This window comes from Pteropus vampyrus, unplaced genomic scaffold (assembly GCF_000151845.1).
Source record: "Pteropus vampyrus isolate Shadow unplaced genomic scaffold, Pvam_2.0 Scaffold44, whole genome shotgun sequence".
In the NCBI taxonomy this organism is placed as follows: Eukaryota; Metazoa; Chordata; class Mammalia; order Chiroptera; family Pteropodidae; genus Pteropus; species Pteropus vampyrus.
Genome location: NW_011888825.1, coordinates 307362 through 334701, shown reverse-complemented (window position 1 = coordinate 334701; position 27340 = coordinate 307362). Strand labels below are relative to the sequence as shown.

At 46.3% G+C, this 27340-nt stretch overlaps 3 protein-coding genes and 1 pseudogene across 4 annotated transcripts; 2 read left to right on the top strand and 2 right to left on the bottom strand.

Annotated features, from left to right (window-relative positions):
• Nucleotides 1-119, top strand: LOC111738867 (annotated as a pseudogene).
• A 2349-nt stretch (nucleotides 120-2468) lies between these two features.
• Nucleotides 2469-8756, bottom strand: ATP1B2 (ATPase Na+/K+ transporting subunit beta 2). Its single transcript, XM_011358862.2, has 7 exons — nucleotides 8024-8756; nucleotides 6111-6239; nucleotides 5651-5755; nucleotides 5340-5545; nucleotides 5049-5105; nucleotides 4156-4254; nucleotides 2469-4050 (listed from the first exon to the last, which is right to left on the bottom strand). Exons 1-7 carry the CDS (start codon nucleotides 8133-8135, stop codon nucleotides 3886-3888), a joined length of 873 nt encoding a protein of 290 aa, XP_011357164.1. The 5' UTR covers nucleotides 8136-8756; the 3' UTR covers nucleotides 2469-3885.
• A 6344-nt stretch (nucleotides 8757-15100) lies between these two features.
• SHBG (sex hormone binding globulin) lies at nucleotides 15101-27105 on the bottom strand. The gene is given in 12 exon segments (XM_011359113.1): nucleotides 15101-15171; nucleotides 15174-15206; nucleotides 15209-15238; nucleotides 15500-15695; nucleotides 16059-16195; nucleotides 16324-16483; nucleotides 16729-16886; nucleotides 17208-17241; nucleotides 17243-17353; nucleotides 17355-17403; nucleotides 17585-17667; nucleotides 27016-27105. Coding segments are annotated over 12 exon segments (1152 nt in total).
• On the top strand, nucleotides 18756-20401 carry SAT2 (spermidine/spermine N1-acetyltransferase family member 2). 2 transcript variants are annotated; one of them, XM_011358861.2, is made up of 6 exons: nucleotides 18770-19019; nucleotides 19227-19278; nucleotides 19413-19496; nucleotides 19617-19718; nucleotides 19858-19898; nucleotides 20037-20401. In XM_011358861.2, the coding sequence occupies exons 1-6, from the start codon at nucleotides 18954-18956 to the stop codon at nucleotides 20202-20204; spliced, it is 513 nt and encodes a 170-aa protein (XP_011357163.1). In that variant the 5' UTR covers nucleotides 18770-18953; the 3' UTR covers nucleotides 20205-20401. The 2 variants fall into 2 exon arrangements, with proteins under 2 accessions (XP_023385658.1, XP_011357163.1); XM_023529890.1 differs by lacking the exon at nucleotides 19413-19496 and having other exon boundaries at nucleotides 18756-19019.
• Nucleotides 27106-27340: the final 235 nt, after the last annotated feature.

Below are 27340 nucleotides of genomic sequence, written 5' to 3'. Positions count from 1 at the left end.
ACGTAGGGCCATGCCACCCTGAACATGCCCGAACTCATCTGATCTCAGAAGCTAAGCAGGGTCAGGCCTGGTTAGTATTTGGATGGGAGACCACCTAGGAATATCAGGTGCTGCAGGCATTTTAAAACAAACAAACAAACCTAGAATCAAGAACTAAGAGATACCCACTAGCAATGGTTTAAAGGCATTCAAGAGGATAAACACTGGTTTAAATATCTCTACCTTTTAGAGATCACATGATTATGTGCATAAAAACAAGACAATAAGATATCTGATAGACTTGAAGAGAATTTAGTAAGGTAGATGGATAATGGAGAAATATTTTTATCTTATTGCAAAAGGACATAAGTGAAAATATTCCATTCAAAATAAAAGCAATAAAATATTTAGGAATAAAGTAAATAAGAGTGGCACACAAAAGAAGAGCACAGGACCTATATGAAGAAACCTATAAAACCTTATTTAAGGACTTAAAAACCAAGCTCTAAACAAAAGGAAAATAATATATTCTTGGATGGGAAAACTTAATTTCCTGGGGAAAAGGTCAATTCTGAAATAAAAATATAATGCAATTCCAATTAGAATCCAGACAAGTTTGTATTTTTGTTTCCATAAACTGGATAAATCATAAATTTATGGAGACTAAGTGCCCAAGAATAGCCAATAGTAGTTTTAAAAGGAGAATGGGAGGAACTTACTTTGTTAGATGTCAAAAAAAATACTATAAAACTATTGGAATCAGATCAATATGGCTTGGTATATGGAGTGGTAGACAAGCCAGAGTCAGCAAGTAGTGAATCCAGAAGTAAATTTCAATAGAAAATTTAATTGTATGGACAAAGTTGGCATTTCAATTCAATGAGAATAAATTGTGAATTTTTTTTAAATAAAAAGCTGACACAACTGGAAACAATTGGACTCCTAATTTACACCACACAAAAACCAGATGAATTAAAGTGAATGTAAAACTTAAATGAAATTAAAACCTCCCCCTTCCCTGCCCAGAATCTAGAAAATAGTATCCTCTAGTGACTGGAAACCCAGAAAGTACAAAGGAACAGCTAAGCATATTTGACTACCTGAACACCCAAACTTTTTTTTTTTAACTTTATTTTTTTATTTTATTTTTATTATTATTTTTAAGTTTATCAGGGTAGCATTGGTTAATACAATTATATAATTTTCGGGTGTACATTATAATTTGACATCTATATATTCTATTGTGTGATTACCACCCGGAGTGCAGTTTCTTTCAGCTACCATATATTTGATCCCCTTTACCCATTTCACCTTCCCTAAACCTCCCCATATTTGACCCACTTTACCCTGTCTACCTCTTCCCTCCTCCCCCACCCCCTACCCTCTGGTAACCACTCGTCCATTGTCCATGTCCCTGAGTCTCTTTGTCCTGATCATGTTGCTTTTAGGTTTATATGCCTCATATAAGTGATATCATGTGATTTTCAACTTTTTCTGTCTGGCTTATTTCGCTTAGCATGATTATCTCGAGTTCCATCCATGTTGTCACAAATGGCAGTATTTCATCTCTTCTTATGGCTGTGTAATATTCCGTTGTATGTGAAAACTCAACACTTTTTAACAGTAAAAGAAACCACAAACTCAAGAGGCAAATATCGGCAGAGAGAAATTTTACAATGCAGAAAATAGTTTTTATCTATAGCTGTCAAGGAGCTTTAATCAATTAACAACAGAAAGACCCAATAGAAAAAATATGCAGCCATTTAGAAACAAACTAAAGAAAATAAGCCTCAAGAAAAAAATGAGCTATAAACTCATCCCATAAACCGCAATAAACATTGTTGTATAGACCTACCTATTGCTTTCTCTATGCTTGTGTACTTTTATTTTTACATGAAATTAATAAGGTCATATGGTTCGTGTTTTGAGATCTATGTCTCTCTCTTCTAGTCAATTTTTCTCATCTGAAGCATTTGCTGATGCTTTTCTCTCCCCAAACCGCCCAATCCTTTAAACTTTTAAGAAATCTTCCCTTTGAAGCCCCCAGTAGAAAGTGGTTGACCACTCTGAATTTCATCCTCACCAGCTTTCTTCCCATCCTTGAGGCACATTTAGGTCTACCTGATATGATAGTTTCTCATGTGCTTCTCGCCTCTCCTGGTAAACTGGGGAGCTCCTTGGAGGCAGGAATTCTGCCTCTTTCGTAAGTGTCCTCACAGTGCCTAGAATGCACATAGTAGGCACTTTATAAGTATGGCTATAAAAAGGGACATAGACTTCCTGTCTCTTGTACTGCATGATCTCAAGAGAGTATAGGTGAAGGAGTGATCTAAAAGGTAGATACGGAGATACTGGACAGCAGAGGTCAAAGCTGGGGGTGTCACAGTCCTCCAGGGCCTGGGTAACCCCGGATCACCCAAGTCCACCCTCCACCCTCTTCCCAGGGCTCTCCGAAATACTCAGAAAAGAACTACCCACACACAGGGCTCTGTTTATGATATATATTTATATATATAATTGCTCTCATTTTATTGTCCTTTATCCTCTTTTTACAGTAGATCTGACACAGGCATTAAATAACTGCAGAGAGAGACCACTGGGGAGAGGGGAGTGCAGGAAAACACAGGGACCCAAAGAGAAGAAACTCAGTTCCAGCAAGAGAAAAAAAGGAAAAGTTCCATTTGTGGGTAGGGTGTGGAGGCAGCAGCATCATAAAAGAAAAGAGAGATTAGAGAGGTGAGGAAGTGAAGGGCACTGGAGGAGAAAGAGTTAAAATGCCTCTGTAACTTGAGCATACAGGAGGTCCCTCTTTTATAATTCTATGGGCTTTAGGGGGTTGTTTAAAAATTCAAAGGATCTGAAGGAGACGGAGCCTGGATATTCAGAGCCTAGATTGAAAGGGTATTTGCAACTTTCAGGCTAACATGTGGAGGAAAGGGAAGAAGTTAGTGATTAGTTGATAAATTGCTAAGAGAAGCCAGTGAGAGGATGGTGGGGGCAGATCTGGGCCCGGGGAAGGAGGTGGAATAGTCCCACAGCCGGCTGATGTTTCCAAGGCGGCCACTGGGGACTGATCCAAAATGGCTGCCCCTCCCCCGGGGCTCCTGAGAAGTGGAACTTGAAGGATATTCTGGGAAAGCAGACGGGGAAGGGAGCCATTGGCAAAAACAAAGTGGATATTGAGCCTAGGTCAGCTCTTCTCTGTCACCTTGGGTGACAGGACAGACCAGGAAGAGACTTTGCAAGAACCAGTAGGGACTTCTCTTCCAGACCCTCACTCCTGGCTCACATAGTCACCTTAGGATGAGAAGTGGAATGTGCCAGGGGTAAAAAAAAAAAAAGGCCACAGAACCACTTGTCCTGAGGAGAGAATGGGGAGGGAGAGGAGGTGGGGAAAGACCTCCCAGAGGAGCCAGATAAGTCAAAAGCCACCAAGACAGCAACTGCGTAGATGAGGGAGAAAGTGTGGGAGATAGAGAAAGGTGACAGTGGCTGTGCTTCCACATTCCCTTCTGGAAGCTAAGGGATGAAATGAGATTGTATATGTGTGTGTAGGTGGGTGGGCGGGGGTTTTCTATAGCTGTCCTCTCGGAATAGAAGGGTAGCTGTAGGGACACCCCACTCACAGCTAAACCAGAACCAGAATGGCTCCTATGTGACCCTCTTGGGATCCCATCTCCCTGTCTGACTGAGCTAGGGTCTGGAGAAGGTAGTGGAAAAGGTGCAAAGGTGGGGAATCACAATGGACATCACGCTGAGTTCAGAAGGAAAAGGGCATGAGGTTCAGACAAGTCATAGCTCCGTTATAAAAAAATACCTTTGGGGTGGGTGAGGGAGGGATCAGGCAGGGTCAGGGACATTCCAGAAGCATCCATAGGAAAGAGGTGGGGGCAGGAGGAAGGGGCCTCAGGTTTTGTTGATGCGGAGTTTGAAGGCCACACGGCCAGCGAACTTGTCTCGCTCATCGTCTGTGGCAATGTTGGCGGCATTGATGCGGCATTCCACATTCACCTCCACATTTGGGGTCACATTCAGGAACTTCACAGCCACCAGGGGCTGTGTGTAGTTCACCTGGGCCAGAGGAAGAGAGTGAGTCCAGGCACATGGCAACTCCTCCCCATGGACCCCGCTTCCCTAGAAGCCATCAATCGCCTTGGGACCTCGCATAAGACTTACGTGGAACTTTTTGCCATAGTAGGGGAAGTACATGAGGTCAATGTTGCCATTAGCAGGGAACATAACAAAGCTTCCCAGATTCTCAGCATCTTCATCTCGCTGTGGGGGCACAAGAGGGTTGAAGGGAAAGCATGTTAAGGATGGCAAGAACCCGGAAGTTCACCAGACTCCCCTTTTTTCTTTCACCCTAGATGACTCTGTCTCAAATCTACTTCCCTTGAGCTGTGAGCCTGTGTGTGTTTGCATGTGTGCAGGAGAGGGTGCCCTGTCTCATCAGACTGGGAAGTCCTAAAGGGTGCTAGTGATACTGAAGCTTCATACTCCACTCCCACCTCAAGTTCTTACCCCATCCTCAGGAATCAGTTTCTGAAGCAGAGCCAAGAGAGAACAGATAAATAAGTAAGGGAGCTCAGTAGGAAGCAAGGGGGCGTGAAGGAAGAGCTGGCAGGAAGTCCTAGAGAGGACAAAGGTGGAGAGAGCGGGGTTCCAAGGACAACTTAGTGGTGGCAAGTGGTGTTAACAGATCAGCAGCTACCAGATACCTAAAAAGAACTGAGGGGCAGGCGAGATATGGGAGGGAGAGCAGAAGACACGGTTATCAGGGAATAGAGGAGAAGGTGGAAGGGTTAAGGAGACAAGCCGAAGACCAGGGCTTGGGTGGAGTCAGGGAGGTGGGTGTCTATCCACACAAGAGCAGGCTTCTGCATTCTAGAGAGAAGCAAGAGGGGAAGGAGCCCCTTGGAGTCTGAGCCATATTGGAGCCCACTCTTACCCCCTTGTCCCTATAGTGACGGGGCCTCTGAGAGCAAAGAAGATTTGGAGAGATGAGTGAATTATATGGAAATCATGATGAACAAACAGATGGGCAGGTGGACAAGGCCCAAAAATCTCACCTTCCCCACACAGGTAACATTCATGCTCTGGTTTGCTCCTGCGTAGAAGTTGATGACCTAGAGTGAGGAGAGAGAGTCATGAGGGTTAGAGAAAGAAGTTGCCAGAGACACAAATATCCAGCCTTCCAGTCATGATCTCATCTTCCAATGGCCCCATCTCTTGTTCTCTCAGCCATTCAAACATCCAAAAATCTCTAATGCCCATAAGCCCCATTGAAAGGAAGCAACTGCCAGCAGATGGTGACCCCAGCTCCCTCCTCCATTCTCCCTGGGGACCAAGGTCATGGGTACCCGGTTCATCTTGATGAAGACACAGGGCTGCCCAGTGCTGTAACCATAATGAGTGGGGTCCCCGATGCCAGAGCAGTCACCCAGCTGGGTCCGGTTGAACTGGCAGGCACGCTTCGGGTAGTTTAGGACTCCATTATCTGGCTGTTCATAATAGCGCCCAGGGCGGCAGACATCATTCTTTTGGGCTTGGATGGAGTCATTGTAAGCTAAGGAGGTGGGGGAGAGAGAGCACGGGCCTGATGTTCTGCTTCCAGGGTCCTCAATCCCCTGCCCAAGGTCCCATACAACCACATCACCAGCCCTACACTCACGCTCCAAGAACTTATTGAGCTTCTGAACATGCTGGTCCCAGCTTTCAGTGTCACTAATGTTGACAATGACATCAAGATTCTCAGTCTTGGGACGAATCATCAAACCTACAGCCAGACAAGGGCAGGAGTGGGGGTTATATGTAAGATGAGGGACCACACAGAGGGAAGAAGATGAACGTAGGGAACACCAGGGTGAGGGGTAGGGTGAAGATCTGAGATCCTCTTCATGGGAGGAAGACCTACTATGAACATTTGCCACCTCCCCAGATCCACATAACTCTCAGCTGTGGGAAATGAGAAGGAAAGCCGACTTCACGAACTTCTCAGCACATGATGATTGAATCATGAAAACCACACCTCTGAGAATAACTCTGAGTTCTTCTCAGCCTATGAGTTCCTTTTGGAGGCTCGGGCGTGCAAGAGCGGTTAGAGGAGCTGGTAGGGGAGCTTTATCACTCACCTGGTGTGGCCAGCCGGTCCTGGTACTTGGGGATATGGTCAGAGACAGTCTGCAGCATCACCCACATTGTGAGGGTGAACATGGCCGTGAGGAAGCCATAGAAGACAAGGTAGAAGAGGAGGATAAAAGCTAGGGAGGAGGAAACAGGGTCAGCAGGTTCCAAGTCTCTTGCCCTGACCTTACTTATCCCCACACACCCCTCTCCCACTCAGAGGTTCTGCACTAGGATGAGTTGCAGAGCCTCAGGGATATCTTAGAGTCTTCCCCAGGGGTGCAAAATGAGACAAGCTGGAAATAGGCAGTTGGTGTCTGGTTTCTAGTCATGACTCCCAGCCATGACTCCCAGCCACCTCCCAGTCCTTGGACACAGTAAAGCCTGACCTTGTGGAGGCCACAAGAGACCTAAACTCTCGTTGCTGGGACAACGCCAAGTATAGGCCATAGCCACAGTCCTTTTGCCTCAGATTACATTCCCAACTTCTCAACAAGTCATGGCCCTGAAATAAGCACATCTGTTACTGTTGTGTTGATACTCATACTTAAAGTTGTCCCATACAATGACTTTCTAAGCTGGCACTGGCCACTGTTCACACCAAACTCTCATCCCTCAGAGCATGGTCCCTCACGGTCAAATAGCAAAATCTCTCTCCAGGCACCCCACAGAAGCCAAAACTTTAATGCAGTTCCTGCCTAACTACAAAATCTCTCAGAGACAGCTGTCCAGAACCTTCAACAGTCGCCCCACCCCCAACTCACATACAACATCCAGGGCAGAGGAGGAGAGTAAAGGCAGATCTCCCACAGCCTTCCTAGCAGAGGGCAGGTCCTTGGTGGATGTGACATGTCACTCCATCACTCCTCAGCCTAGTGTGAGTCCATGCTGTTTCCACCACCGGGGACCCCCCAATCCTTCCATCTCAGAAGATACTTCCCCCATGAAGCCTCCTCAGATTCTCTCAAGCACTCATGGACCCCTCCAGTCCCAGGGGCTGGATTTCAAGTTCTCTGAAGGCAAGGACTAAATTGGATCCGCATCAAGGGCCCAAAGTGGGTGCACTGATGGGGACTGCCTTTGATCTATATGGATGAACTGCAGATTGTATCACAGTGTCTCCTGTGCTTAGACTTCCCAGCTTGACAATCCCTTTTGGAAGAAGTCTACCTGCACCCATACCCAGCACCAGACCCTCAACCAGACCCAACTCCCTCCACACACCTGCCACCCCAATCCCACAGACACACGAGGCTGGATGATGTACACATCTCACCACTAGTGACCATTCTTCTCTCTGCCTGCGATACCTGAGCTGAACATCCATCCTCAAAAACCTCACAGTGCCACCCCTCCCCAAGATCCCCCACCCAAAGAGCAGCCATACAAGGCTCCAAAAGCTCCGCAGTGGGATACAGATAACTTTCACTGTGAAGAACCCCCCTCCCTCCAACACAAACCTCTACGTCTCCAAGACCCGCCCCCTCATGAATGTTCCCAGGGTCCAAGGGGTGGGCACGAGCTAAAAATAGACAGGCTTAGCTAGCTAGTGGGAGCAGGAGGACGGGAAGGGCTCTCTTTTGGAGAAGGGGGGCGACCGTGTGGAGCAGACCGGCCCCAGAGAACCAGTGCGAGAGCCGCAGCACTGACACGCGCACAGAGCTTGCGACCCCCCGCGCGAGGGGGCTCTGCGGGGGGCAGGAAGGCGGCAGTGACCTACTTTCTCCGCCTCCGCAGCGGCCAGTCAGGGAGATTAGACCCGGCATTCGGTCCCCTCCCAGCCTAGAGCACGGCAGGGGGGTCGGACGCCGGGTACCCGAGAAGGGAGCTGGGGCTGCGCCGGCGGGACCTCGTGCCCCGGGGCGTCGCCCAGTGGACCCCTACCCCTGCCCCCGCCCCTAGGGCGGCCGGCCCCGCGTACCCCAGCTGGTCCCTGTACGGCCCATGAACTGGTGCGTCCTCGGGTTCCACACGAACTCCTTCCACTCCTCAACCACCTGCCCGCAGCTCTTCTTCTCTTTCTGGATGACCATCTCGGCGGAGGGTGACGAATCCCGCACAGGGCAGGGGGCTACGGAGAAGCTGAGGTTCCGTGCACTGAAGCCTTCCCCCCCCGCACCGAAACGCGTCGGGAGCAAGGGCAGCCGGGACGAAAGAGACCCTCTTCAGATATGCAGCTGCTGCAAATTCCCGGGTGCACGGCCACGCGCTGCGGCTTGCCAGAAGCGCGGCGTGGATGCACCGATCCTAGGCCCCCCTATTGCGATGAAAAGGGGGTCGTCAGAGCAGGGAAGGATAAAAAGAGGAAGGGGTGTGAATGCAGCTTCACTCGCCCTTAACCTCCTAGAAACAAAACAAAAAGAGATGCAAAAATAGATGGCTGCAAAACCCTAGCGAAACGCAGAAAAACTCGGGGTGCAAAGAGGCAAGGAGAGGTGGGGGAGGGGACTGCCCCGAAATCCGAGGTGCAAAGAGGCTGTAGAGAGGGGCTGGGAGACAGGTCAAGGTTCTTCCTCCAAGCAGATACCGCCACACTAGTGGTGGCTCGGCCGCGGGGGTGGGATGGGGACGCGCAGTTGGGGGACAGCCAGGGATGAGGGTCCCCCCGGCTGGAGGCTCCGCTCCTCAGCAGTGCGGGGCCGGCAGTCGCGGCGCGCAGTCTTTATACTCAGCGGCTCTCGGGATGCCCGCCCCCTCTCCACCTCCCAGAAGCCCCGCCTCCTCGCCGCTGGCCCGCGGGGGGGGGGCTCACACATATGCAAATATGGAGAGATGGCTTGGGCCCGCCCCCTGCCTCCTCTTCGGGACCTGGAGGTCTCTCCTCTACCCAAATCCCAAGTACTGGACTGGATGGGGTGGGCAGGCTAGAGGGGATAGAGGGCGTGTCTGGGCAGAGTAGAGGGAAAGATAACCCCAGAGAGAAAGAGACTGCGAGAGAAGTAGATATACGCTGAGATGGGGGCCCCAGGCAGAGAGCTGAAAAGAGACCAAGATCCAAGAGACAGGCAAGGCAAAATGTGAAAAGAATAAAGAAAAAGCTAGAGATCAAGAAAAACAGAAGAGCAGCAGGATGGAAGCAAACGGCCACCACAAGAGGGAAATTCTCTTTGTGAGATTTTCTCCTAGTCTCCTCCAACACCTTCTTCTCCAGTCCCACAGCTCTTTATCCTATCAATGGTTTCTTTCCAAGCCTAGGGGCTTCTCAGTATTCTCATCAACTCTCTCCGTGAAGCCCTCCCAACACCACATTTCCAGCCCCTAGCATTGCCCTGAGACCCCAGCCCTGGAGCCAGGTCTGCTTAGGTGTTCTGCCTCCTCCCATCCCCGTATCTAAACTCCCCTACTCATTTGCCCATTTGGGTCAACACACATTTATTGAGCACCTACTTAGAGACCTGGTGCAAATCTAGCTCTGAAGAGATGAGGTCTCAGTTTTCACAGGGCTCAGGAGACCTACAGTCTATTTGGGGAGTAAAAGAGACTCTAAAGATCTCACCTTAAGAATCATTACTTTTTTTCATCTCTCTTTGAATCTTGTCACTTTTGTGTGGCGAGGGTTTTTTTTTTCTCCTTTCAACGCTCATCTTAAATTATTTGCTTTAGTCCTCAACAACTCCCATGTTGACCAAACTCTGTTCCTCCTGTCCAGGGCCAGCTTCATGAACTGGGGAATCTATCTACTCCATCGAACAAGATCTACCTGTGTTCAGAATGGTCTAGTGCTCTTCTGTCACTATCTTGAAATTCTTCACAATTTTATCTTTGAACTTGTCTTTACAAGTGAAGTCCAATGGGACAACGGAATATGCATGTGAGCAGAGGAGATATGCACAACAGGCCATAGGTGATGTTTCATGAGCACACAACTCTGTGACTCACCATGCGCTGAAGTTCAGCGAGACTCAAAGTGAGTACAAGGTAAGTGTGTTATGCCTACACCTGAAGAAATAGAGGTGCTGACAGCTGAGAAGCCAAACTTCCCATTCAAAGCAGAACTTGTTTTGAAAACAGAAAGAACGCAATGGCCTTCTAGGTGGCATGAATGATCAGGGGATCTTATCATAACCTTTCTCAGTCATGTTACTTCTCTGAATGAAGCAACCACTTTTGCTGGCGATGATGACATAGAAGGAAAGGGAAAGCTGGGGCAACCCATAATTTCTTTTCCTTCCAGTTCTTCTATACTCATCGATAAACTGAAGGTAGAAAATGTTAATTTTTCTTTATTTAGAACAATATGAAATAGCAAATTTTAAAATGCCATGAGAAGTCAAGAAAACTGTGGAAGAAAGGAAAACATCTTACATTTTGGTACCCTGAACAGCACTTTTTTCCTGCTTTTTGAACAAGAGGTCTCTCATTTTCATTTTGCAGTGGATTCTGAAAATTATACAGCTGGCCCTGCTTCAGCCCTTCTGCAGCAAACTCTGAATTCGTTTTCTCAAAATACAATTTTTATTAGGCCACTCTTCAGCTCAAAAGTTTTCAGTGGCTTTTTGTTACCCTGCAGGATGGAGTCCTGATTCTTCAGGGTACTGCACAATCTAAATCGAGCCTGTGTTCCCAGCCTCCTTTCTTACTAGGCCCCAACTAGTCCTCGGCTGGAGCTGAGCAGGCCACTCCCAGGACAGGCTGTGCTTACTCCTGACTTCACACCTTTGTCCATTTCATTTCCTCATCCTGGAAGACTCCCACACTTCAGAGTCCACCCCCAACTCTCACTCATTCATTTTATGCATATCTAATGAGCATTCGTTTAGAGCCAGATGCTGTTTGGTCCCCGTGTTTCTGGGGCTCCCATCCCAATAAACAATAAAAACGAACAAATAAATAAAAGAATGTTAATATTATATAGAAAAATATAACAGGGTGATGTGCCAGAGAGTGCCTGGGTGGTCAGGGATGGCTTTATTGAGAAGATGACTTTTCATGTGGAAAGATGTAGGAAGAGGGATGTGCAAGTGCAAAGGCTGGCCTTCAATGAGGGAAGGCAAAATTGATACAGCAAGAGATCTAAGAAGTAGTCAGGGGCCAAATCATACAGGTCCTTGTGAGCCAAAAGAATAGTTTGGAGTTTTATCCAGCCATCACAGAAGCAATTCTGGTATTTTAAGCAGGAGAGTAACATGATTAAATTGAATGAAAATCACCACGGGAAGCAAAGGAGACTAGTTAGGAAGACCAGCAGTCCAGGCAGAAGATATGGATCGCATAGACCAGGGTAGCAAGTTTGCAGATGGAGACAGGAGGATGAGTTCAGGCTCTATTTTGGAAGTATAGTGATATGAACAATGGAGATGACAGAAAGAAAGGAACCAAGGCTTATGCTCAGGATCTTCTTGAGCTGAAAACTCTTGTGTGTATTTTATCTTTTCAATCAGACTGTAACATCTTTGAAAGGAGGCCTTTGTCTTATACTTTGTATATATCCTCTGTACCCAAGCAATCCACAGATACTGAAGAAAATTCCTGGTTGCTGAATTGGGCATAAATATGGAATGACTCCCGCAAGAAACCTCAGGAATACTACTGTCCTTTCCTTCACCAAGCAAGGAGCATGAAAATGGGACAGACTCGATCTGGAGAGATGAGACCTGGACCCTATATTCGACACACACTGTTTGGCTAACACAGGCCTAAGGATGGCCTTCAGACTGCTAGCTCTGTCTCTGTCCTGTACCCAGGCTCACTTGGGAAAGGATGATTGAATATCTTCTGTGCATTTAGGGGGTTCTAGTAAAGGTAAGATACCTGTTGCTCCTGTCTTTGCCTTCTCCTTTTGTCTCAGCATGAGGAGGGTAGAGGATAGGAAAGGAGGGAACACTCTACTAATTGTCCTACTGGTGTTCATAGGGAAAAAGCTGAGAAAGGGATAGGAGGGCAAAGAGTCATTACAAACTTCCAAGCTCTTCCTGGAACCCAGCCCTCCCTCCAGCATCTCCAGAAAGGAGGAAGGGAATAAGAGCCCCCATGCCCCCTCCTCCATATCAAGATCCAGTCATGAAGTCTATATTCCTTGATCCTTCTCCCAACAATTCACACAATCCCAGGGACCCAGCCGTCTGGGTTCCTGACAACATAGGTCTTCATAGAGAAAGAAACAAGAAAAGAAGAGAGTTCTGAAACACAGATATGGGAGGAGAGGATATGGAGGGCGGGGTTATAATTTAATGGGTACAGAGTTTCAGTGTTTCAAAACGAAGAGTTCTGGAGATGGATGGTGGTAAAAGTTGTACAACACTGTGAATATACTTAATGCCACTGAACTGTACCGTTAAAAATGGTTAAGATGGTAAATTTTATGTATGCATATTTTACCACAATTTTGAAAAATAAATAAATAGGAAAGGAAAGAAAAACTGATATTCCTCCACTGACCAGATCAAGCTCCAATTTCTCAGTAGGACATACAAGTTCTTTGACCATGTAGCTCCAGAAGCATCCCCAGTCTTCCTTCCTTCCATCTCAGCCTGCCCCTGATTCAGCCACATAATACACTCTTCCTCATCTTTTATAAACCTACAGGCTCAGACTTATATTTCAAGAAATATATGCATGAAGTTAATGATATCGACAAGAGCAACATCTCTCGTATATTAAGTACTTTCTCTATGCCAAGCACTGTGCTAGGCATTTGACCTACATGATGTCATCAAATCCTCAGAGCAAGGTTATAAGCAAGGTAACTTCCCCATTTTGCAGATGGAGAAACTGAAATTTAAAGAGGTTTAGTCATTTTTTCAAGTTCATACTTCTAAAAACTTACCTCTTTGATAATACTGGTGGAACTGCAATGAGGTTCCCTGGCACTACATGGAGATCTCTACTAAAACATTTTACATGTCTATGTCTCTGCCAGGACCTAGTCTTATTCATCTTTGGAGTCCCTGTGGACTACCTAACACAGTGCTTGGCATATTGTTAGCAGCCAGTAAACGTTAGTTGACAAAAGAAAAAGAGAGGGAGAGAGAGAGGGAGAAAAAGAGGGAGGAAGGGAAGGAGAAAAGGAGGGAGGGAGGGAAGAGAGAGGCAGCAAAGTGGGTGAAGTAAGTGGGTAGACCAAGCCTGGAGACTGCAGGTTATGTTGCCAAGCTCCGGAAAGGTTTTTAGGGGTATGGGAGAGGCAGGGGACACTGGGCAGGCATTGTAAGTGCCCTTGGTAGGGGCCTGGCAGAGTCTATGTCAAAGCAAAGTCAGTCCTAATGAAAGAGTGTAGACAGCTCTGGTTCGTAATCAGGAATCTTAGAATCTAGGGCAGGCCAAAGAAAGGGAGGTTGGAGGCATTGTGTCCTGGACAGGATGGAATAGAGGGAAGAGAGAAAAGCCAGCCCCTAGGATATTCCTCAAGGACACAAAGTCAGGAAGTTGTTGTTCAAAACAACCCCCTTAGTGGGGACTCAGGTGTGTCCAGGCCCTTTAACCTCTCTACCCACTGGCTCACACTGGAGGCTCCCATGGGATTGTTTTTTTATTATTATTATTATTATTCAGGTTTTTGCTCAAGTGACGCTGCCTCAGAGAGGCCTTCCTTATCTGCGCAGCTAATGTTGTCCCTCCTCTACTACCCCCTATTATATTACCAGATTTTATTCCCTTCATAGAGCTAACTATTATCTGAAATAATCTTGCTTATTTATTTCTCTTGTTTATGGGCTGTCTGGCTGCCCCCTGCCCTATGTTATAAGCTTCATAAGAACAGAGATTGTGTCTATCTTTGTCATCAATGAATCCTCAGCACCTGATACACAGGAGGTAGTCAATAAACTTCAGTTGAATGGACATGTCCAACACTGCCAAGGGACTTGGGGTCCCTTGCTGAGGACTCTCCTACAAAACACTGCAGCTGGTGGAGGCATCCATGGACGCTGCAAACTCAGGATTAGGAGGGACCTAGGATTTGAGTTTTCTGCCCTAGAGACTCTCCTGGAGACTCCTTACCCTGGGTCATTTAGGTCCTCCAGAAAGGGACAGCAGGTGTGGCCTGGGTTACCGGTAGGAAGATCTTTGTGAGAAGCTAGGAGGCTGGGATACTGGGATTCCATGGCATCTGGAGATGGGGAATAGGTTAACAGTTCATGAGAGGGAGGAGGACTGAGAGATGGAGACTGAGAGCTGAGGTCCCAGGGTTCCCAAGGAGGCTGGGAGCTTTGGGCCAGGACACAAGGATTCCCAAAGGGGCTGAAGACTGGGCATAACGATTTCCCAGGGAGCTGGGGGTTGAGGCAGGAGGGTGCCCCCAAGAGGAGCTGAAACACCAGGATTCTCCAGAGGTCTGGGGCCTAAGGGCTGAATTGCCATATTCTTTGAGGCAGAGATACTCCTGAATCTGTCTGCTTTTCCCAGCTGTGACCACCACAAGCCAGAATGCAGCAAGATGAGGAGAGACAGAGGCTGCTTTCTCCCTCTGCTTGCCTCCCTTTTCCCAGAACCCCTGCTCCCTACTTTCTATGACCCTCTCATGCCCCCTGCTGCTCCTTCCTTGCACAGCAGTGGTCAGTCAAAAGGACAACAGAATTTCATCTCTTCCCTTTCTTCCTGACCCCTCAGAACCAGCCTCAGAGGGAAGAAGCTAAAGTCTCAGAGAAAATAAGTATATGCTGGGGAAGGAAATGGGCTCCTAGCTTCCAGAAAGTGACCTATATCTAGTGTTTGTCTGAGTGCTGTTTTTGGCATCTCAGCTTGAAAAGTCACTGCTTCCTCAGAAAGCTTTCTTTGACTCCCAGTCTAGGTTAAGGCTCTTAGTCTCCAAGCCTTTTCAACTCCCTGCCTGCTGCTTTATGGCATTATCAGAATTTCCAATTATGTACTTGTCAGTCTTTGATGAGTGCCTGCCTCCCCCAGGAGACTATGAGTACCAAGAGAACAGAAACCAGAGGGTTGCTTTTGCACATCAACACAACTCAACGCTCGGCACCAGGACTGGTACCTTGCAAATGTGCAATAAATAGTTGTTGATAAATAAATAAGTGACATTCAAAGGGGATTCTTAGGTGGGGATTTAATGGGTGCCATTGCCTGGGCTCTGGGGACAGCTGTGAGTCCAGATGTCCTGGCTTCTGCTCAAGACCAGTCTGTGTCTAGCCTCTGGTCTTGTGCCCAAAGTCATCCAAGCAAAATGAGGCATAAGAGACCTCTCCTAGAGGGAGGTGGCATGGAGCAGGCAAGGCGTTAGGGTATTAAGGTGGTCTGGATCCAGAAGCTCCTCCCCAACCCCCCTTTCTCCAAAACTAAATTTTTTAAAGCACTTACTCCTACTGCCCTCTATCCTCACTCTTGTAGCCTTTTATTCTGCCTTCTCAGAGGTTTCTTTCCCCTAAAAATGAGCCCTTTCTTATCTTCTCTCCCTTTAGTTATTACAAATGGTGTCCTGAGGAACTTAAACTTCACTCTCTCTTACTTGGCAAAGCCCCCAGGAAGAGATGCCCTTGTGGGTGGGCCCAGAGGTTAAGGCCCACAGGAGACAGAGCAAGGAACTCCTTCTTCAGCACCTGGCTCAAGGCCACCCTGGACACAGCCAGCTTCAGCTGAAGAGGGAATTCCAAGACCAATGGCAGATTCAGCCCTGGCCCTAACCCAGAAGAGAGAACCATCTTCTGCAGAGTGTGTGGGACAGGGACATAAGTGGGGAAGGAAAGAATGAACCACATCTACTTCTTGTAGCCCCACTCCTAGCTGCCTTAAGTCTGCCTCTTAGCCCCACACCTTCTATCTATTGGCTATTTCCACCTCTTAAATCCTGCCTCGGCTCTCCTGGCTTGACCCTCTATAAAGCCATATCCATCCCCAAGTAAATATACAATCTAAATAAAACCTGTTTGCTTGCTGTGGTCAGCTTCAAGATGTGTCCCTGGCCACCTATTCCCACCCTTAAGCTTTCCTAATATTGACATTTTGGAGTTCCCTTTTTTTTCTGCTGTTCCCAGGTGCCACTGAATATAAGCAGTGTCCCCTCTTACTTGATTTTGGAGGTGGAGGCTAAGTCAACAAGGGTTTTCTGGGGTCCTAAGGGCAAGGAGGTAGCCAGAGCCTGCTGCCAGCTGGAGTCTTAGGTCCAGAGATAAGGCCCAGGGCTCTGCATGAGGCTGGGGAATGTCTGCGGGGAGAAATGATCCTCCTGAGGCCTCAATGCTGAAGATTCACGGAGGGAGGGGGCTAGTGGTAGAAGGAGATGGAGGAAGGCAGACGCAGAGCTATCCATAGAGGGGAAAAAGTAGCTTTTACTTTGGAGATAGAATTCTGCATAAGTCCCTAGAGGGAAGAATATCCTAGGCTGGGACTCTACAGCATCGCTTCTGAGGCTAGTGGGGGCAGACACTGAGGTTCGGGCCTGTTGGTCCAACTAGTTATCCCTGCACAAGTTGGTATCCAGGGCAGGGAACAGCTGGAACCAGTGGGGCGGGGGGAAGGGAAGATGCAGGGATTTTGGAATTGAGACATCTGAGCCCAGTCTCAGCCTCCCTATTCTCAGTTTATTCTCCCTCAAGACACAAGTATTTGGCCTCCCCCATGTACCTTTCATCCAATCTCCTCTTCTCAAAAGCGTGGACTTAGACTCCCATGGCCACCTAACCAGCCAGCAATGCTTTACCAACTTTGGTCATGGTTCCTACCCTGTGATGCAGTTACCGGCTACTGGAAGTTGGAGAGGGGGAACAGCAGCACGCCCAGTGCAACCTTCATGATGGCCTAGAGTTTTTCGGCCAGAGGCCCAAAGATCTGTCTCAGACACAGCGCTTCCTCCCCATCCACCACCAGCAGCACTGAGTCTCCAAGGATCTTTACTTCTATCTACACAAAGGAGGAGAAAAGCAAAATCAGAGACTCCTGGGGGCTGCCTCCACCACTTTCTTCAGAGGTAGCGGTATAGTGGAAAGAACATGCACTTGAGAATCAGCTAGCATCCTTGGCTCACTTAGGACTTGTCACTTTTATACTGACTGAGCCTCAGAATTCCCCTCTGAAAAAATGGAGAGAAGAATAGTAACTTCATGGGGGTTTCATACAGATTAAATGAGAGGCAATGGTGTTGGGATGCCCAATAACTTGATTCTGTTTTCCCTCCTCAGACCAGCTCAAGACACCCTTCCCTTAAGACCAGATCTGGCTTATCTGGTGCCACCTCCCATCATCCAGGCCAGGGTCCAGTGCCCACTATAAGCTGGGCCCAATGATTGTGTAGTTGGATCTCAGGGCTGCCATCCTGAAGTCCCAGCACAAACAAGTCATCCTTTGGGTTGATATCACCATAAAAAAATCACTCCTTCTGGATCCCAGGTTTGAAACTCAAAGGAAGAAGAGGTTCTGGAATGATAGAAGGGACTGTGTATGGAGTGTGCCTTTTAAGGGTAGATGTGGGTTTTGGGGAAGTGGAGTTAAGAGAGAGAAAGAGAGAGAAACAGGGAGACAGAGGAAAGAGAAAAGCTGATAGAGTGTAGGATCAGGGAACTAATACCAAGGTCAAGGGACTGGAACAACCCCATACTTAGTGATCTTGGTGAGATCGAAGGTTATGATGGAGATAGGCTTTTATCCTGAGTCATTGCTGAGGTGCACAGCAGGAAGGTCCTAGATCCTCTATCAGAGCTAGAAAATAAACAAGCTGGAATAAGGACATGCCAGAGACAGATGGAGAGGCCTCCTGCTGCAGAGCCAGAGGAGGAAAGAAAGGAAGAGGGCAGAGCCAAAGTGTAGCTCACTTAAACACACACATGGGCTGAATACCTGTCCCACTCCTGCACTTGAGTTGGGGGAATTGTCTCAGGTCCTGTCCCTGGTGGCTGCTAGGTGGCAGCAGGAGCAGCCAACACAATGTGGCCAGAGGCGCTCTGCACTCCATAATCAGCTTCTCTGAGGCTTAGACAACTCAGGGGAGAATGCGTGAGAGCAGGCAGCCTTGCCCATGTTTGGCGGAAGGTTAAAGGTTGCCCCAGGGGAAGAAGGGGGACAGGGGCATTGACCCTACCACCCCTCTATGGGGATAAACGGGGTGAAGGACACAGTTCCTCCACTACCCTGCCCCACTCCAGAGAAATTTTATGAGCTGAGAAAGGACACCCCATTTCCCCTCTCCTCCTACTCTAGGGCCTAGCCTGGGTCCTCCAAGTCTTCCAAGGGAGGCTGTCCTGGATAGGCTTGAAGCGTAGAAACGGTCCTGCCTGGCACCTTTAGTAGCATCCCTGTCGGGACTAGAGCTGAGACACGGAATCCCAAATATTTAGCTGAGTGACATTAGGCAAGTCACTCCACTGTTGTGCATTAATTAGATCCTTGTCTGTAATATGTGAAAAATAGCATTTAGAGCTGGGGGTCATAGAGCTCACAAAGGGTCTGGGTGGGTTTGAATGGGTGAGTGAGAGTGAAGGGTAGAGCAGATAATCACTGCATACTTCAGTTAAAGGACCGGGGGGTGACTTTTGAACCTGGGGTTTCTTCAATGCAGGCTGGGACACCCAATAACAACAGCGACCAAGCCTCTGCAGCCAAGACTTGACACCTACCCAGGCGCCGAATCACAAGACCCCACCAAGGGGAGCAGGCTTAAGGGAGCGGAGACGCGCCTACTCTTCAAGCTGATTGGCTGGCGGGCGCGGGCCTTCAGGGTCAGAATTTCCGGGCAGGGGCAGAATTTATGGGCTACCAGGCAGTGAGGACCGCCTCGTTCGGCCACTCCCACGTCCCCGCGGTCACACCAATCGGGCTTCCGCTTCCCCGCGACCCAGTCACCGCCTCGTTTCCCCGGCTTGCAAGTATCCGAATTTGTAGGCCCTTTAAAGGGTCCCAGTTGCCGTTCTCTCGGTCCTGCTGAACGGATTGGGGATCTTAGATTTCGGTCCCAGACAGTAGAGATAGGGATGGATTCCGTGCGGATCCGAGAGGCGAAGGAGGGAGACTGTGGAAATATCCTGAGGCTGATTCGGGTGAAGTTTGCGGTCGGGAAAACCAGTCCCAGAAGGGGTCAGAGTGGCATGGCTGGAGGGGTCGGGTAGGAGGCCGAGGGTGGGGAGGGAGTGAAAACAGGGGAAGGGGGTGTGAGCAGCGGCAGGCGATGGGAGCAGGGGGAGGAACGCGCCCTGGGGTCCTGCTCCAGCACTTGCCCTAATCTGGCCTCTGTACCCATGCTGTAGGAACTAGCTGAGTACGAGAAATTCTCGAATCAAGTGAAGATCAGTGAAGAAGGTAGGGGCCCAGCACTTCGGTCCTGACGGAGGCCGGGGTGGGAAAATGAGAGATGGGTTCCCCAAACAGTAGCTCAAGGCCGGGCACACACCCAGGCCCTCTTTCTCTCTTTGTTACAACTCTGATTTCTGCAGCCCTGAAGGCAGATGGATTTAGAGAGAATCCTTTCTATCACTGTTTGGTAGCAGAGATTTTTCCCGGCCCCGGGGAGCCACAGGGTAAGAACACCTCGACCTCAGAGGTATGCCTCTCCTCAGAGGTATGCCTCGCCAGTCAGCCTCAGAGGTCTCCCCTGAGGCACCCAGTGGCCTGACTCCTCTTTCTTCTCTCTTTTTCAGGGCCCTGTGTGGTGGCCTATGGGATATATTACTTCAGCTACAGCACGTGGAAGGGACGCAACGTTTATTTGGAAGACATATATGTGAAGCCAGAATACCGGGGTACAGGACAGAAGCTGAGGCTGGGGCGGGAGAAAAGCAACCCATAGATTTGACCACCATCTAATCCAAGCCTATGGCCTTTTCTGATCCCCTCCAACTCACACAATTTCTCTTTTTTGCCTTTTTCTCCCCACATCAGGTCAGGGGATTGGTTCCAAAATAATCAAAAAGGTGGCTGAGGTGAGGAGGGGGATGGGTCTACAAGCCCCGCCCTGGGAAGGCAAAGGTGTATGGGAGGGAATTGGCTCGAATAGAGGTTGAGAAAACCTTTTCTTTTCTGAATCCAGGAGAGTGAAAGAGTGATGTCTTTTCCCACAGGTGGCCCTAGATAAGGGCTGCTCCCAGTTCCGCCTGGCAGTCCTGAACTGGAATAAGAGGGCCATGGACTTGTACAAGGCCCTAGGAGCCCAAGATCTGACTGAAGCCGAGGGCTGGCATTCCTTTTGCTTTGAAGGAGAGGCGATGAGGGAGTTGGCAGGAAAGTGATGCCATCCCTTGGGTATCTCTCAGTATGTGAGCTTCTCCTTCTCCACCTGCCCAAGTACTCCTCAGAGACTGTCTCCACTGAAGAAAAGAGAGTTGGAGGTGAATATTCCTGAAGTACAGAAAGAGCGGAATTGAGGGAGAGGTCTTTCCACCTCCTTATTGAGGGTGAAAAATAAACAAGAATCACTATGTCCAGATGTTGGTAGAAGAGTTGATGTTTTCATATTTTTCAGCCGCTTTATGACCCTTCCTCAGTGTTCTGGTCAGTGAATGTCACTCCTAGGGGTAAAGGTGAGCTGAGGGTGAGGTGACTTTCACCCTCAGTGATCCAGAGTCTTGGCTCTGGCCTGTGGACTATAGAAAAAAGAAGAGCAATGTACTAGCTTGGCATATCAGGCTTCTTGGTCACTTTTGGGACCCAGACAAAGACTTCCAATGTCTAGATGAGCTGTGAGATCCAAGACTGAGGCAGGCCCACGGACTCAACAGAGGGAACAGGCTGCCACCTGGTGGAAGTATTTCAGAGTCACTGGGAAGGACACTGGCCCCAACTTTTTATTTTTTTAATGCCTACAGCATATGGTCTTCCTAGGTTGTCTCCCATCTCACCCTGCTTAGCTTCCGAGATCAGACATCAGGCTTGTTCAGGGTGGCATGGCCGTAGACCATGGACCATGGTTCCACTGGGGCGTGAACCCAGGACTTTCTGCGTGTAAAGCAGACATGCTAACCGCTACACTATGGAACCATGTCTCCAACTTTTTGAAAATCAGCTCAGCTAGCTAGTGCTCTTTATTTTTCAAAAGACACAAACCCTTTATTTTCAGTTCAGCAAAACCAAAAAAAACCTTTAGGACCCATGGAGACAAGGAAGGGAACAGGCTCGTTTCTCACTTTTATGATATTTTATACATAAGTACGTTAACCCTTTGGTATCATTTCTTTGGATTTTTTCAATGTATGTATATACATATAATTAGTTGAGTGTGTAGGGATTTATGAGACCATACGCTTTTGCAACCTGTTTTTTCATTTACTATATTAGAAGCATCTTCCCATGCCATTAAACATAAACATCTGTCATCCCTTTCAATGGTGGCATATTATTACCTTTGTGGATGAACTATTGGTTAAATGGTCACAGTTTAGACATTGAAAGGGGACAAGCAGGTAATAAATACGTAAATTGTAAGAAACAAGATCTACTGAAGTCTAGATAGAGTTAAAGATCCATCTTAAGTTCAAATTAAAAAAAAAGATTCAGCCAAACAGTACACTGTTCTTCCCAATTCTTCCAGAGTGATGCCAAATTTTGGCCTTTAAAACTAGTTTACTGCAGATAGGCTTTTACGACAACCTTGATCAAGAGATAGTAAAGCTGGTCAGCTGCTTCCATAGATGAGAGCCAGAAGAATCCAGTCTCATCCTTGGCCAATCTCAATGTGGCAGGGATTAATATCTCTGATCTCAATGTGGCAGGGATTAATATCTTGTAAACATGATCAATTTACCTAGATATGGGGCTTTTTAAACTTAAGTTTTAATGTAGAATGGATTATTTCTGGAAGGATGCATAAACAAGCTGAAAGTGTTGTTGCCTTGGGAGAGGAACTGGGTGGCCAGGGAACAAAAAGAAGGAGATTGCTTTTCCCACATCCTATTTTGGACCTTCTGAATTTTGTGTGATGCCCATGTATTGCTTCTATGAAAAAAAAAAAAAAATAAGAACAAAACTAAACATTAATGCAGAAGAAAGGGTCTAAACTAGGAAGCTTAATATTTCCAAAATTTTTCTTGCCCCCATCTTGCTCTGTCTTTGCTTTTCAGAGTTTACACTTTTTATGTTCTTATCTCACCTTGGCCCCAGATCTTACCAGTTTTCACAGCATGATGTCCGCACTCCAGCATCACCCCATTTTGCAGCCACTCCTTGGGCTCTGGCCCACTCATCACTTCATTAACCTCCTATAAGGTGATTTTATTAGATATATGCGTTAATTGTATGGGGTGATAAGGCCTGGATTCTGGCCATTGCAGGGAGAACAGAGGGGAGAGCATTTAGGGGGAGGGCTTTTTAAAGGGAGAATAAAGAAAACTTAATTAATATATCTTTCAAATCTATCCATATTCCTATCCCCACTTCCACTATCACCTCTCTGAAAATTGCCCCAGCCTTCTAACTAATCTCCCAGCCTCCTTCCGTAACCACCCGCCTTTCCTGTGGTTATCTTTTTTTGTCAAGATATATATCATTTAAAGAATCAGTTCTAAAAGGCTTATATAAAAACAGTAGTCTTCCAGCTTCCCTCACTCTTTAAAGACAATCGCTTAATTTTTAAAATTGTGTTGTTGTGTTTTGTATTCACCTTCATAATCCACACTCTGAATAGCATGTGAGTATTACCACTTCCTGGTGTTTCTGTTTTAGCTATTGGCTATTGACTTCCCACCGCTAACTCTCTTTTCCATTTCCCCTGTTACCCATCCCATCCTCTCATCTTTCCAATATTATATCATAATCTTGTTGGATCTGTTTTCAGTGTTTACATTATTATTAATGATTATGCAAATGCTTTCACAGTTGAGCCATGTGGAAAGTTAACAGTTCTTTTCTGTACCATTTTTGCTTACCCTGGAATTAATACTTGCCTTGTCTTTTTTGTTTGCTTAGTTTTTTTGTGTACACTAATTTATCCCAAAATTCTCCCTTAGTTGTGTTAATCTCTTTTAAGGATATACAAACACATAAGGGATTTGATCTATTTTATTTGAAGAACTTTTCCAGAGCCTGATCTTTAGGAGGCACTAATGGAATCTCCCTTCACATTCTTTTGCCTCTTTCTTGTGTTGATAATCCTGTTTTCTGGAACCTATGTCTTCATCTTTCTTTGTTTACTTTGATGGAGCTTCTTAAGAAAGGGGTCCTAGGAGGTAAATTTGTTGAGACTTATTAAGACTGAAAATGTCTTTGTTCTACTGTTGCACTCAATTGACAGTGTGGCTGGGTATCAAATACTAAGTTGGAAATAATTTGCCCTAAGAATTTTTTTTTCTTCCTCTTTGATTCCCCCCACCCCCGCCACTTCCACCCTTGACCTATGGATGTTGCTGTTTCCCCTTAAGAACTGGATCTCTGAAGGCAGGGCATCTCCTCCCACATGCTCGCAGCATGTACCCAGAGCCTGGCACCCCTGGGGGTCCTGGTCCGTGACTCCACCTGGGGCATGAACCCAGGACCTTCTGCATGTAAAGCAAACATGCTAACCACTACACTATGGAGCCACCCCCTGCCCTAATAATTTTAGTCATGTCTCCAATGCTTTTCTCAAGCTTCTGGTGTTGCTGTTAAGAAGTCTGAAACCATTCTTATTCTGGATCCTTTGTATGAAGCCTATCTTTATTATCCTTCCCTCATCCTCCAACAGCTTTTAGGATCTTTTCTTTATCCTGGCATTCTGAAATTTTACATGGAAATGTCTTAGTGTAGTTCTTCTCAATCTGGAAAGGCATGTTCTTCAGTTATGGAAAATTTTTTTGATTTATTACTTTTTGGATGATTTTCTCTCTATTAATTTCGATTGTCTTTTTCCAGAACTCTTCTTATTCAGATGTCGAATCCCATGAACTAGTCCTTAATTTTCTTTTTTTTCTACCTTCTATATTTTTTTGCTCTACTTTCTGGGAAATTAATTTTATTTTCCAATCCTTCTATTGAATTTTTATTTCTATTTTCCTATTTTTAATTTCTAAGAGCTCTCTTTTGTTCTCTGCATTTTTTAAGCATTTTTTTTTCAAGCATTCTGTTTTTGTTTCATGAATGTATGTTCTTTTCTTCTCCGACAGCATTCATGAGTCTTTTCCTCCTTGTATAATCTTTATTTTTTCTAAGATTTTTTTCCTCTTTTTTTTCTATTTGTTTTAGACTCTTTCATTTTAGAAGCTTTTCTCAAATGTCTGGTAATCCTCTGTTGTCTGCTTTTATTTAACATTGGGACACTAAAGTACTGAATGGAAACTGTATATGTGTATTGGGAGGTAGAAGAGTGGCATGTTGACTGTGAACTTTAGGGTGATCCATTAGGCCATTTCCTTGAGGAACCCCTGCTTTCAATATCATTAGATCTTTTTTATTGTCTGATCAGATTTCTCAGAGAAGACTCTTTCAAACTCCCACTTGGAGGGTATAAGCCTGGCTGTAGGTAATCTCAGAGCTGGGTGAAGAAGTCTTGAGTAAATCTCAACATTCAGTATGTAAACTTTTATTTAATCTCCCTTTTCAGTATCTATCTAATCATCCACCTATCGATCTATCCATCTTTCTATCTTCCTCCCAGTGTCTTTATTTAGAAGTCCTAAGCCAAACGGGGCATTCTGTTATACATTCTTTATACTTTAGCTAGAGTAATTTTACTAAAAGGCAAGTTGACTGAAAATACTGTAATGACTCCCACTGCTGTCAGGAGAAAGTTCAAACTTCTAAATAATGTTTCAAGCTCTCCAAGCTCTGGCTCAAACCAACCCATCCAGCCATGTTTCTCTTTAAGTCAGTTCTAAACATGTTAGATTCTTTTCAGTACCTTAAATGCATTGTACTCTATCATTTGGGCCTTCTGTGCATGCTATTCTCCTGTCTGAAATGCTCTTTCCCCTTTCCTGCTTCCATCCTTTGCTTGAATGAACAATAATGAGAGCAGATGAAGAAGAAAAAGTCAAACCTGAGAGGACTATTGGTGCCAGAGGCTTTGGAAGTTGGTGATTAGTGTCATTTCTAAAACAAAATTCAGTTGCTCCTATTGCTTAAGAGTCCAAACCCAAACTTCAGTCTGACTGCCAGCACTCTTGATAATCTGCTTGACTTAATTTCTCTAACACCCCCTTCTCTTTGTCAGAATCACTGCTGATAGTCACTTTACCATTTCTACCACCATAGCTACTGCTGCTCCTTCTCAGACACTCTTGAAGGCATCTCTTCTTTTGCCAGCTCTTTAAATACTGGTGTAGTTGAGAGTTCCTTCTTGGACTCAATTCATTGCTCAGTCTACACTTTTCTTTAGAGATTTAATTTTCTCTTACAGCCTTAACTATGACATATGCTAATGATTCCCACATCCACCTCTTTAGCCCAGACCTCTCCTGGGTCACACACTTATGTGTCCATTGACCTGCAGGACATCGATTCCTTCATTCAGTTAATATTTGCTGTGCCAGGAACTGTGCTAGGTACTGGATATACAATGGTGCATACAAACAGACATGGAACACAGTCAACCCAATCTCTGACCTCACAGCTTGTAGTGTGATGGCAGAAAAGAGATGCTGGAGAAATGATTAATAATACAACCATGATGAGTGCCACAAAGTAGTATAGGATGCTTTGGCAGTGTAAGGCAGGAGACTTAACCTAGTGTGGGCATATGTAAGGTTAATGAAATTATATTGAAGTTAGAACCTGAAAGAAATTTGTCGAAGACAAGAGATCATGGGACCACCTGGATGGTTCACAGGCCTCTCAAACTCAAAGAGCAAAATCAAACTCATTAAACTCATCAACTTCTCCAAACCTTTGTTTCTTGTGTTTTCTCTTCCATGATTGGCATTATTGGTTAGTAACTCAAGGTGAAAATTTGGTAGCAGTCCTATGTTCCTCCCACTTCTTCATTGGCTTCTGACCTCATCCCAACCCACCCTCATCACCAATTCTTGTTGACTATTGCAAATTTAACAGGCTCAAATCAGCTCCTACCCCTAATTCAAGTAGGTCCTCGGCATCTTTCTCACCTGCAATGGCTCCTTACAAGTCTCTCCACCTTCAGGACTACCTCTACTCTTCTATCTGTTCTCCGCAGTTATAAAACGCAAATCTTATCACATTATACCTATGGCTTAAAATCTTTCAATGGCTTGCCATTCTCCTTGATCTAGTTTCAAGTCCTTTACAATCTAGCTTCCTGCAGCTCCTTACTTCAAGTTGATGGTGTTTGAACTAGTTGTAGTTCCCCAAAGGATATGCTCTTTCTGCTCCTTTGCACCATTGTATTCCTTGTTTGCTCCAGAATACTCTTCCTGCACTTTTCTTCTAGCAAACTCCTACTCAACTCTCAATTTGCATCACCTCCTCTTCTGTGGTCTTCCCTGATCACTCTGAAGAACAATGACCATTGTCTACATGGGATTCCCTCAATACCCTGTCTTTATCTCTACAACTTCAGTTGAACTCTATGTACTTATTTTTTATTTGTTAAAACTTGTTTGTCTGCCACTTCTCCATTATATTATAAATTCCTTGAGCTCAGGGGCCACACCTTGTCTTTGTATCCCTAGCATTTACCATTGATTGGAACACAGGCTAAATAAATATTTGGTAAATGATTAAATGCATAACACATGATTCTAATTTCTGTGCTATATTATTCACTGCTATCTAAAATTCGTATCTTAGTTCAAGGATCCAAAAATTTCCCACAACTATCCTTACTCCATAACAATGTTTTCTATTCTGAATTTCCTCAGCATTTACATGATCACATCTTGCGTTGAGCTTCAGTACTGCCTTGAAATTATTAGTTAGCCTTTCACTATATGCATGATCAGAATCTTCTCAAGGCAAGAAAGTGAGTCCTATCTATTGTACAGAGTTATAAGTGCTCAAAAGAGTCAATACATACGTATGGATGGACTCGACCTGCGCACCGGTCACTTTTTCACTTTTTTTTTTTTTTTTGCTTTGGAGCGTGCGCACCAAGAAAGACAAAGGTGAGGAAAGTGACCAAGCAGTCATTCAGGCGCATGCCCATCCCAAACTTGTCCAAACCTGGTGGAGCGCCCAGTGAAGTAGGCGTGGTCTGGCCAGGAGCAGCAGAAACCCAATCCGATTGAGTGAGAGCGGCCCCTCCCTCTCCATGATTGGTTAGCTCTCAGTGTTGTGGGGCGCGGAAGGAAGAGAGGGGAGGTGAAGTGGTAGGGTGGTGAAGCGAGCCAATCTCGTTCTGCGCAAGCGCAAGTAAGCTACCAAGAGGGGGAGTAAGAGAGCGAAAGGGAGTGTGGAAGCCCTGCTGCGCTGGCGAGCGCGAGCTGGGTCGCCAGCCTTGACGCCTGCGCCGTGGCCCTCAGGGTTCCGCGCGCGACGGGCGGGTGCC

Coding starts and splice junctions, on each gene's coding strand:
- ATP1B2 (XM_011358862.2), bottom strand. CDS start 8,135: ATGGTCATCCAGAAAGAGAAGAAGAGCTGCGGGCAGGTGGTTGAGGAG. Junction 6,240..8,023: donor CCGTACAGGGACCAGCTGGG/GTACGCGGGGCC, acceptor CCTCCTCCCTAG/CTTTTATCCTCCTCTTCTAC. Junction 4,051..4,155: donor ACTATGGCAAAAAGTTCCAC/GTAAGTCTTATG, acceptor CCTCTGGCCCAG/GTGAACTACACACAGCCCCT.
- SAT2 (XM_011358861.2), top strand. CDS start 18,954: ATGGATTCCGTGCGGATCCGAGAGGCGAAGGAGGGAGACTGTGGAAAT. Junction 19,719..19,857: donor TGTGAAGCCAGAATACCGGG/GTACAGGACAGA, acceptor TCCCCACATCAG/GTCAGGGGATTGGTTCCAAA. Junction 19,899..20,036: donor TAATCAAAAAGGTGGCTGAG/GTGAGGAGGGGG, acceptor CTTTTCCCACAG/GTGGCCCTAGATAAGGGCTG.